This window comes from Pagrus major, chromosome 2 (genome assembly GCF_040436345.1).
Source record: "Pagrus major chromosome 2, Pma_NU_1.0".
Taxonomy (NCBI): domain Eukaryota; kingdom Metazoa; phylum Chordata; class Actinopteri; order Spariformes; family Sparidae; genus Pagrus; species Pagrus major.
This window is the reverse complement of record NC_133216.1, coordinates 25098335-25109897: the sequence shown is the minus strand read 5'-3', so window position 1 is coordinate 25109897 and position 11563 is coordinate 25098335. Positions and strand designations below refer to the sequence as shown.

At 42.3% G+C, this 11563-nt stretch overlaps 1 protein-coding gene across 4 annotated transcripts in view; it reads right to left on the bottom strand.

Annotated features, from left to right (window-relative positions):
• Positions 1 to 795: 795 nt before the first annotated feature.
• Positions 796 to 11563, bottom strand: part of igsf11 (immunoglobulin superfamily member 11) — a 105516-nt gene continuing 94748 nt past the window's right edge. The window contains exons 3-8 of one of the 4 annotated variants that reach the window (XM_073492851.1): positions 6950 to 7157; positions 5559 to 5714; positions 3739 to 3861; positions 2390 to 2537; positions 1140 to 1351; positions 796 to 1040 (exon numbers count right to left, since the gene is read on the bottom strand). In XM_073492851.1, the coding sequence (XP_073348952.1) occupies positions 796 to 1040; positions 1140 to 1351; positions 2390 to 2537; positions 3739 to 3861; positions 5559 to 5714; positions 6950 to 7157 (1092 nt within the window). Of the gene's footprint in view, positions 1041 to 1139; positions 1352 to 2389; positions 2538 to 3732; positions 3862 to 5558; positions 5715 to 6949; positions 7158 to 11563 lie in introns of all 4 variants that reach the window. The other 3 variants (XM_073492867.1, XM_073492859.1, XM_073492876.1) reach the window with 3 other exon arrangements.

Sequence of the window (11563 nt, the reverse complement as noted above, 5' to 3'; positions counted from 1 at the left end):
AAGACAGCAGTTTTGATATAAAATTGCTCTGAAAGGTGCAAAAACATAATTAAAAGGTTTGCATTCAATGACGTAAAGTATATTATGTGATGTATTGCACCCAATAAAACCCCTCTCTCCAAGCTTCTAAGGCCTTTTCACCCAACATCATTCCATTCTTATGCTTTCATCCTTTAGATTACTCTAACAGACGTTTAAACATTCACTTTTTCAATGCATAATCCTCATCATCACCATCATCAAAGTCAAAATTACAACTGAAATTATTGGAAATAATATGGACTTAATAATTTGTTATCCTAAACCAAGGGGCACATGCATTTATGTGGAACTCCGAGCTCGCTTCTGTCTGACCATGCAGTATGGACACACTGAGATGAAAATGCCTCGTGTTGCTTTGAGTCCGAAAAAACAAAACACAATCATCACAATGATCCAGCCCTGAAAAAACACCTGGGAATCGAGGTTCTGTGGGAAGTTTCACTCCAGCGTTGTGAAATTACCCAAATGGTTGAAAAATAGTTCCCACCACACCTGCCCGGAAAATCCATCCAGTAAGGGGATGATCAGCTTCCATGTAGTGCTTGTCTATTCCTGTCCATCAGGGAATTGGCATCAAATGAACTCTGCACTGTGAAATCCCAGTTTGTTTTGAGATAAAGAGGTCGAGACATACAGAAAGACACAGTTGTAAAGGGCAGCGGGCTGCTTCAGCCCATATTCCTTCTGTTTTTCATCAGTGGATTTCAGACATCACAACCAAACACTCATTTAGTCTCAAAGTCTTACCAAACTTCAGACCAGCGAGCCTGCTCTGCTCTGGGCGGGCACCATGACAGGCACAGCCCCCATCCGCTCCAGCGTGGCCTGGCTCACGGCGTAGGAGTGCGTGTGCTGCCCGTGTGTGGACGTCACCACTGGTTTGAGGCTCACAGAGCCGTTGCTGCGCACCATGGTGGGAGGGGACGGGGCAGAGTTTGTGGTGACCACCAGAGTCTTAGGTGGCGGGAGCGTGTGGCTGCCATTGGCGAACGATGTCGTCGTGGCCGTCGTGGGCGGTGCGTGGCGGGACAGCGGGGCTGTGCCTGGCGCTGTAACCACTGCATTGTGGCCATGTCCTGTGTTCTGGGCCTGTCCGTGTCCGTGTGTGCCATGGGCAGCGGTGGAGAAGGTCTGGCGTGTGTCTCCATTGTAGCGTGTGTAGGAGTTGGTGTCGTAGTTGGGTTTGGGGTTGTGCCAGTAGCGGCTGTTGTAGGTGTTGGTGGATGTCAGCGTGTCATTCTCTGAAGATGAGGCATCTGCATGGAAAGCCTTCACTGATGATGACCTCTTGGGAGGAAGGTCATCCTCTCTGTTAGGAAGATACGAGTTGATGTTGTGAAGATGTCAGTCATATTAGCAATGATAGCAAGTAAGACAGCCAGTCTTAAAATATTTAGCACAAATCCTCAGTGACACATTAAAAATGTAAAGCTCTTCTCTAATGCAGACATGTTGCAAGAATCTACAACCAGTACATTTTATAATTCTAATAATAATAATTTATAATAACTAGAAAACCTGTACCCAAAACTACAATTTTACAAAAAAACAAAACAAAAAAGGTGACTTTTTATATTTATTTAATCATGAAAAAGATTTAGATTTCTGTAAATACACAGAGAGTGTTGAATTAAGATGAAAACACTACATTAAAGTTGCACTTTATTCAGTCCATGCTCATCTATATGGTGTTTTGTATGAAGTGTAATTCTGGGTAGTTCATTTGCCTGAGATTAAATATATTCATTGTAATATTTGCTGTAAGTGGGAAAAAAACAGAGCCGGAGGGATGGAAACTGAATTAGGTTTTGTAGTCGAGCCCAAAATGAGGCAGATGTTATCCTAATCAGCCAAAGCCTCAGATATCTCAACAATGATTCATCTTCCAAATGATTCGTGGAGCGATTTAGGGTAGCAGCCCATTTAAACAACTGACAGAGCCTCACAGACTGTTTGAAAGGCAAATTAGCCTGTGGTGATGGAAAAAAAAAATCCACTGCTAGGAGATAAAATTAAGCTGAATTCTGCAAACTTTAAATCCAATTTACTGGCAGGGTTTTTGAGCAGAATCTAAGTGATTACAGGGCTGACACACTTCTCATTCTACAACAGGAAATACAAAGCCGCTGCTATCTTATCATCATAGGCAGCGAATGTAGTCTCCACCCTGACACAGTCTAAAATACATGCATGCTAGTAAACAATCCCTGTTTGTCTTCAACAGAGACACTACATCCAGTACATCCATGAAAATGATGTTGTCTGTTCGACACGCACTGGAGACTACAACAGCTTTTGGTTGCAATTACATCCCCCAAAGAAGGACGGCCACAAATGGAAGCCAAACCTGATCTCGTTGGGAATCTCCTCTTCATCGTATTTGTTCTTGTTCTTCCAGTAGAAGAGTGTGACCACCACTAACAGGCAACAGATGATGACAGCCAGGATTCCCGTAGCGATGGTCCCTGCTATCAGACCCACACTCTGAGGCTGGGCTGCAGGGCAGAAAGACAGGAGGAGGAAGTGTTACAAATGTTTGTACCACATCAAGAGACGGTATGTTCGGTCCAAGACATCCAGAATCAGCATCATTTGAGGAGAGAGCTGGATGTTGCAGAAAACTAAATAACAGAAAAATGTATTACAGTTGTTCTACATGACTCAGGCAGAAATGATTCATGTTACATTAAGTCACGATCGCCGTCTTCCTCGCTGCCATGGACGAGGACCTGCTCTCTCTGTAGAAATAAAAGGCTCATTCTAATGCTTAGTTTCAGGTGATCATACACTAATGAAAACATAATTTTCAATATTATATTTGGTTATACAGCGCTCCCTTTAGTTAGAAAGTGCTGTATTGCTCCTGATGAGCAGGTATGGCAGCCCCTGCAAAGTATGCATGTGCATGTGTATGTGACAAGTGTTGTAATGCGCTTTGTGCAGTTGGTAGACTAGAAAAGCGCTATATAAATGCAAGTCCGTTTAACATTTACCATGTGTTCAATTTCTGCTCCTAAATCCTACACACTAAACCTTTAAAGAATGAGCTCCAGGTGCACTGAACTGTGTGGCAGATGACAGTTTTCAGAGTGACTGCCGTAACATACACTTATGTCTATGGGGAACACATTCGTCTGACTGACTCTGACAGATCCGAGCTTTTAAACCTGTTGAACAACAGATGAAAGACATTCAAGTCTTTTCCAAAAAAAATCCCAAGTAAAACAGAAACAGGAATAGAACAGAATGGTTTTGAGTAACGCCTCCTCTTTCTGAGTATTTACATCTCCAGACTCAGCACTCTGCTGTCTGTCAGCATGTATATCTGAGTGTCAGACTGCCACACACTGTCAAATGAAAAAAAAGAGACTCAAAACCATGTTACAGTCCTTCCTGTCAAACTGTCTGACCCTGTGTGACCCAAACAAACTCTCTGTCTGTTTCTGAGTGGGGACTGCTGCTGTCTTCCGAATGTTCTGGTCTTGTTCTTTGTTTGCTCGATATCCTGTTTATCCGTCTCAGTGACACGTGTCACTCAAGCAGAAGACTTTCTAACTTTATTCCCATCCATCAGTGTTTGAGTCAGACGAGGAGGCGGCTTTTCCATCTAAAAATGTAACCGTGTGTTCGGCTGGTCTATATATGACAATAACAGCGTCACATGGATCCAGCAGTAAAGAAGCAGTGTGTACTTACGTGCTACAACCTGCAGGTTGAGCAGACAGGTGCTCTTGCCAATTGCATTGCTGGAGGTACACTGGTAGAGTCCTGAGGTGCTGGTGCTGATGTTTCTCAGAGTTACAGTGCCCTGCATCTGGTCTGAAGGACACACACACACAGCCACATAGTGATTAATGTAAAGACTAAAACATATTTACATGGATGCACACAGCACAATGTGGAAGCACACACACATATGACAAAATGCAGAGCAAAGTATAACATCAGAGTTAATCTGAGTAAGTTAAACTGAATAACTCATTCATAATTTGAGCAAAACATGAAATTTGGCTCATTTTTTATACTAATCTTGTGCAAAAAATGGCAAAACATTCAACTGAACAACTTCCTACCAGCAGAGGGTGCTATATAGCTTTTTATACAAGACTTGCAAGTGAAGTATCCTGTACGGCAACAAATATAGCTGCAGATTCCTTTCTTTCACAAATGATGAATGGGTTGAGCTTAGAACCATAGAGCTGTACACTACTGGATTCATTTAAAAGGAAGTGAGCCCAATTTCCACCTGTTCTCGCGACAGTGTTGTGACAGATGTTACAGTACATCTGTCTGTGTCAGACCAACGCAAATAAGACTGATGCTGACGGATCCAGGTACTCATTTCAATTTGAATCAAATGCAAACAGCAGAAGAAGACGGGCACAAAACTCAATACAAAACACTTTAAAAGGTTAAATACGCCAAACGAGGTGGGCTTTCTGACTACCATCAAGAAGTGGAGATCAGTGTTACTATACGATGTCAATAAGTTGGTCTTGATATTTTGTTTATGCAGCACACGATTCCCTGAAATAGCTTGAATGAAATATCTCAATGATCCATCTCTCTAATGGTTGATCTTTAATATATACATCATTTACAAGACCAGGGTTTAGAGAAAATAATGTCAACAGCTTACAATAAGTGAAATCTAATGATTAGGAACTGAAGTTAGATTAATTTTGTGCAACTGCGATGTCAGGCGAGAGACAATTCGCCCTCTTTGAAGCGCTGTTTGATGTTTACATATCAAAAGGCTGATTACCAGAAATTCCTATTAGCGTCTCACAAATGCGGAGAGCTGAAGTGTGTTCAACCACCTTTGTTGCTCAATTTGCAATTATGATTCAGGTCCTTCAAATATACAGTCCCTCGCTTGTGTCTATCTACGTCATTTGTCTCTATGGCTGTATAAGAGAAACAATCAGCTTTATCGTTGTAGGAATCTGCTATCTGCAAGTTCGCTAATATGCTAACATTTTAGCCTTCTACTAACCAGTAGTGTACAGACAAAGATGAAGATTATTTGGCTGTGCAGTGAGCACAGCTGGGAAAGAAAGGAGAGTCCACAGTGTTCTCTGATGCTGAAAACAAAACTCCAATACACCCGCTCCTGTTATTCTAGGGGGAGCTGGATGTGTGTTAGGCCGCCGCTTAGTTAAACCTGAAGCAGCATGTGTTCAGAATTAGTGGGGTCAGATTTGGTATTCAGCATAAGAGATGAGGAAAATCATAAAAACACCACGTATCATCTCATTCCTGACACTCATTCACAAATTCACACGGTTTGAATCACTCCCATCCATCCATCCATCCATCCATCACCCCTCAGCAGGATCAGTGGGGGTCGGGTCGGGTTTGGGGGGGCCTTCAGGTGGGCAGTAGTTCGGGCCTGGCACATGACAGGTGGCTGAGATGGTGGGATTGTTGCTGAGTCTGAGCTACGCTATGTGTGTGAGATTTACCAGCGAAGGTGGGGCAAAAGGGAACTCCGATGGCCAGCTTGTTTGTAATACCTTGCATGGCGTTGTGCGGCAGCTTGGGCAGCGCGTCCAGCTTCTCCCAGGAGTAGGACGGTGTGGGAATACCTTCCTCTGAGCTGCAGAACAGCATGATGTCACTGCCTACATCCAGCGTACCCTGGATTCGACATGCTGGCACCGAGGGGGGCACTGGCAGATGGAGAGAGTGGGCGGTGTCGTGTTAACCAATTTACGAAGCAAATCTAATGTTATCTTAATTGCAGGGGAACATTTCATAACCAAAGAAAGATGAAGAATCTCGTCAGTACAAGCCTGCTTACATGCTGCTTCACTGGAAACTGTTTTAAACGTAAACCTAAAAAGAATCTTCTTCTTCGTTAAGAACTGAAAAATAGAAAATAAAAAGTTTCAACCAGCTACAATTTTTCATAATGATGGTCAGTGATTTAATGTAACTAAGTACATTTACTTGACTACGACAAAAATTCAAGGTACTTGTACTTTAATTTATTTGAAGTTTATGCAACTGCATACTTCTACTCCACCACATCTCAGTGGGAAAAGATTGTACTTTGTACTTGATTACTCCACTACATTTGTCTGACAGCTTTAGTAACTAGTTTCTTTTCAGATTTTTGATATGAGCAAAAAACACATATGTGGATTTGATTTTGAATGTTTGTGAATGAGTAGCTCTACTTTACATATTTTTTTTCTTTTCTGCTTTTTTCTTGTTTTTTGCTCTTTTCGTTAAAATGTTGCTGATATACTTACATACTTTCGCTCAAGTGAGTTTTGAATGCAGGACTTTAACTTGTAGTGGAGCGTTTTCACAGTGTGGTATTGGTATTTAAACTAGTAAAGTAAAGGATCATTACTTTTTACACCACTGATGACGACTGTGTTTACATTGTCATTGTTTGCCATTCTTTAGTGCCCTTCAATTAGCAGGGACAAAGCAAGTAAGTTTCATTTTCTTCCTTTGACCTTAAAGGGGCACTATGCAGTTTTGTAGAAAAAAATAAAACTTTTTAAACAAAATTTTAATGTTTACAATATTAATGAGGTAACAATACAAACTCAGAAATGTAATTTCGGATTAACAAGCTGTTCTCAGAGAAAAATCAAGTCGCCACAACACTGTTTGAAGCTGGCAGGGTCTGCCACATACAAAAAAAGAGAGAGTTTGTTTAGGAATAAAAATGTAATCAATGATGATCTTTCTCTTCTGATTAAAATCTTCCCCAAAACTACATAGTGCACCTTTAAGACGTACAGAATTATGGGCAAGACAGTGAATTGACTGACCAAAGTAAATCTAAATTTTGTTGCAGTACATTTAGCTTTAACTGCTGTCTTTTCCTATCATAAACTGTCCTTGTTTTTTTTTTATTATTTAAAAAAATAAATGTCTTGCAAGTTACCCAAGACGGTGAGCCCAATGACGCCGATGTTGCGCCCCCCTCTGTCTGGGAGGTTGTTGACCAGGCACTGGTAGGTCCCAGTGTCGGACAGCTGGGTGTTGTTGATGAAGATGGAGGCACTTGTACTTGGCATGGTGGCCACAAAGCCCACACGACCATTGAGGTGGTTGGCGAGGCTGAACACCTGGCCGCCCTGGTAAATGATCACCTGGATCGGGATGTCAGAAGGTAGCGGATGTAGAAAAAGGAGAAAGAGTTCAAGGGAATGAAATGGTAACAATAGAAATGAGTAAGTGGGGGAGGTGGAAGGCAGAAAGAGACATTGGTGGCAAAGAGGCCAAAGAAGAAAATGTGGAGGGGGGAGAAAAGAGAAATAGATGAGAATCAGCAACTCAGAGATGTATAATCCTACGAACAAAAAGCTGAATCTGCTCCTGTTTTCCAAGGAAATGCAGCAGATGGTGACCAAGTTTTTATCGTCCTAAACACTAGAGGCATTTTGTCATTCTGAGGGTCTTTTGTCTGAATGTGATTCTTAGATATATCCTCTAGAGGCCTGTTACAAATAACTCTCACTAGAGGGAGACCTAGTTCTACTACAAGGCTGAAAAATAGCTCGACAGTGGAGCCAGAAAGTAAAAAAGAACTAAACAGACTTTTATGTCCTTGGAAACAAACAAACAGACAGACGGACCAAAAACCTTTTTATTTGTAAGTGGTCTTTTCTAGCTCACTGGGTAAATGCCAGGATAAGGAACACATACTAAAAGTATGCTCGCATGGTACTATAAGCCTCTTTGGATAAAAGCATCCACTAAATGGCATGCATAATTGACAACATTTTAACTTAGAAACAAATAAACTGCAATCTGATGAATCCAACAGTGAGTCTTCTACACAAGGAATCAAATCCAGCGAGAAATTAAATCAAAACCTCCATCGTTACATCAGTGACCTCTGAGAATCACCACAGCGGGAACGCACTTGCACGGATGAATCCCACGAACTGAGGTACGCTTGTCTCCAGCCCGTATTAAAGAGCAATGAAGGATCAATTTGTTCAAAAGCTTCCCTCAGGCCTCAAACTTGGGCTGAACAGCTCGTTTGTGAGGCCGAGCCACATGCAAAACAGCCTCTCACCCCTCAGCTGGGCCCACACAAAAGATGAAGAGGACACACGCAAACACATGGTATGTGCACACAAGTCTGGCGCTCGTACACACACCCGCGCACCGGCTCACACACTGACACGCACGCACACGTACACACAAAGCGCGGAGGGGAATCAGAGGGGCTATTCACTTTGGTGAAAAGAGCCCTCATTGAACTGTTCAAAGACCCAGGCAGGGAAACAACCAGCACCAGTGTGTGTGTGTGTGTGTGTGTGTGTGAGAGAGAGAGAGTGATAGTGCTGATGAAAGTGCACAAGTGTGTATGTGACTGTCTTCTCCACCGCTGCTTAACGGTTGTAAATTGCGCGGCTGCAATTTCCTGAGTGCAGTACGCTCGCTTTGTCCTCTTATGTGCAGATGAATAGGCAGCTCCTCAGCTGTGATGAGAGCCTGCAACTGCATCTTCTCCCTGTGTGTGTGTGTGTGTGTGTGTGTGTGATTCAGTGTATCGGTGTATACTCACTCACTCATGGGGAGTGTATCAGTTGTGTTATTGTTCTGCCACAGACTGTTTCTCAGTCTAATAACTGTGTGGTCTCACTGTCCCAAACCCATTTTCCTGTCTGTGCCTACCTCTCTTTTTCCCTCCTGAACAGACTGCACCGACATGACCCGACTCTACACTCCTGATGACCTGAACAATATAATCTGCATGCTCGGTGAAAGTGATCCAATCAATCGGCCTCGCACGCAGCACGCACTCCTCCTGCGTGTTTGTGTGTGTGCGTGAGGGAACAGAGGATTAAAGCAGGCCCTGAACCGTGCTGCATCTTACACCTGTCGCTGCTTTTTGTATTTTCGGGTTCCTTCGTGTTTTTGTGTTCTGACAATTAAAAAAAATGAAGATCAACACCGTATTGTTTGTCAAGATATTTGCCCATTTTCTCGACTTTGTGTCTCAGCCCACTGTGTAGATCCATCCATGTCTACGTCTGTGTGTGTATAAATCACCTCATCCTCTCGCTTGACCTGGTTGGCTTTGTAGCTGTGCGCAGCGAGAAAAGAGGTCATGGCTGGCACTCAGATGGCGGACGGCCCTAAGAACTCTAGCTGGACTAGCTGGACGTCCCACTGCTGGCCCAGTGGTAAACCTCTGCTTTATCCTTACACTCCTAAAACCCTCCACACACACACACACACACTTACAGTACAAGCATTCGCTCACACCCTAACCATGCCCTATTCTCTTGCTCCACAATCCACCCTGTGTGACACGATTGGATCCACGCAGTAAACCTTCTGATATTGTCCGGCGCTGCACCAGTCTCATGACATTAGCCTACTTCTGACTGACCCGAAGGGCCCTGTTGGCCCCAGACACGAGGGACACTGCCATCGTCTCAATAAAGCCCGATAAATCTCTAAACCCCCACAGCCTCCCCTCAAATTACAGACAGTAAGCTGCCTCTGTTATCTCTTTCTGTCCTCTGAGACACATTCTGAACAATATGGGCTATTTCACTAGTATATCTCTCCAAACTGCTGGTTTTGCACGATTTAGCCCATGATCTACGTTACTTTTGGCTCGATCCCAAAACACCACTTGCCCTTATCACATGCAAAGGATATCTGAAGATAATTTACATGCCTTTACAAACAGTGGGTATTAGAAAATTACATAGAAATTCATCAAATTAAAGGTGACAAATTGATCACTCTGATGGATAAATTTCATTGAGCAAGTCCCTGAAAGTTAATTTTCACAGCATGACTTTAACCTTCACTAGATCAATTCAGCTGTAGCGAGTGATCTTGATTTGGTATGGATCAGGGTGCGTTAGTGGTCTGCGTCCTTTAACTACAGGAAGTCTAGAGTTGTAAAAAAAAAAAATTGGCTCTGATGCCGCAAGTTATCTGAAAAGTAACTAGAAACTAACGTTATCAAATAAATGTAGTGATTAAAAAGTACAATATATGCCTCTAAAATGTATTGGAATAAAAATATGACGTAGCAGAAAAATGGAAATACTCAAGTAAAGTACAAGTACCTCAAAATTGTACTGAAGTACAGTACTTGAGAAAATTTACTTAGTTACTTTACATCACTGACTAAGTCAAAGAAGTCCAAACAATTCACACCCTGAAGAGTTCTTACACTTCTGCTGAGAAAGACTGTGCTATCGCTGACGCTGCATACTGATGTCCCTGGAGAGAGGAGAGCAAATAAAGAAAGAATTTCCTCTGTGCTGATCGATAAAATGTATCACATTATTGTTTATGAGAGAAGCTGAGTATATGAATCATAGCGTAACCTCTCCCCAGTCTCTCCACATGGAGGAGTTACAGCCTCAGACAAACAAAGCGCTGCATTTGAAATGGCCTCTTGTTAGTTTTTCTTTAATTTGTCCAGCGAACATTGTTTCGACGGGGTTAGGGGGAGGCGGCGCAATGAGGAAAAGGTCATATCTGAGGGTATGTGAATGCAGCGTCTGTTCGATCTATCCTTTGGCAGATTGCTAGGTTCAGATAAGGACCAGAATCTGATCATCTAAAATACTATGACAGATGTTCTCAATTACAGATTAACTTCATTTCTGCACCACAGATTCTCTGTGACCTCAATTTCGCCAGAGTCTCATTTCACTCAAAATGCACAATTTTACTCTCTGAGTTGTAAAAATCAACATGGCTCCCTTTCCAGGAATTTATGAAAACATATTTACTTCGTTTTTCAGACTGAAAATCATTTAGAAAAAGATGCAAAAAGTTTTCATCAGTTCCAGAGTGACAAAACTTCCTCTACTTCTCTCCCTTCAACTAGAGCAAGTAAGGAGACAATGTGTGTCAAAATTGGATTTTAAAGGATTTCAGGCAACTCTGATAATAGTGAACTGCATGGCACGCCACATTGGAGGGATGTCTCCAACAAGCTGTATTTAAATGTTTGATATATCAACCGTTTTAATGAAAGCAACCACAAAATCAGTTCCAGGAATAGTTTCACAGGTGGTGCGGGAGCAGAGAGTTTTTTTATTAGAGCATAAACAACACGAATATCCGGCAAACAGTTTAGAGAGGATAAACAACAGCTCGTAAACATAAAACCATTGTCTCGTTGTGTGTGTGTGTGTGTGTGTTTATCTGGATTATCACACACTGACTGTAGCCAGCCAGAGGAGAGGTCGGAGCATTTGATCACGACAACAGAATGATGGACAGATTACATACACAAAAAACAATGCGTGAACATGCACACACACCCAAACACACAGGTACACTCCACTGAGCTACATGCCTACACGCTGTAATCCGGAGATCAGCTCAGTCAGGTAAACAGAGTAAACAAACAGGACTACGACCACAGTAAGCCTGAAGTTTAGACAGAGAATCCACGCTGAGCTTGACAGTCATTTCACTGAGCATTGCAAAGTCAATAAATGCATTTTATAGTAATGTAATACTTAACAGTTACAACAGTGGCATATTTTTTATATAAAAAAGA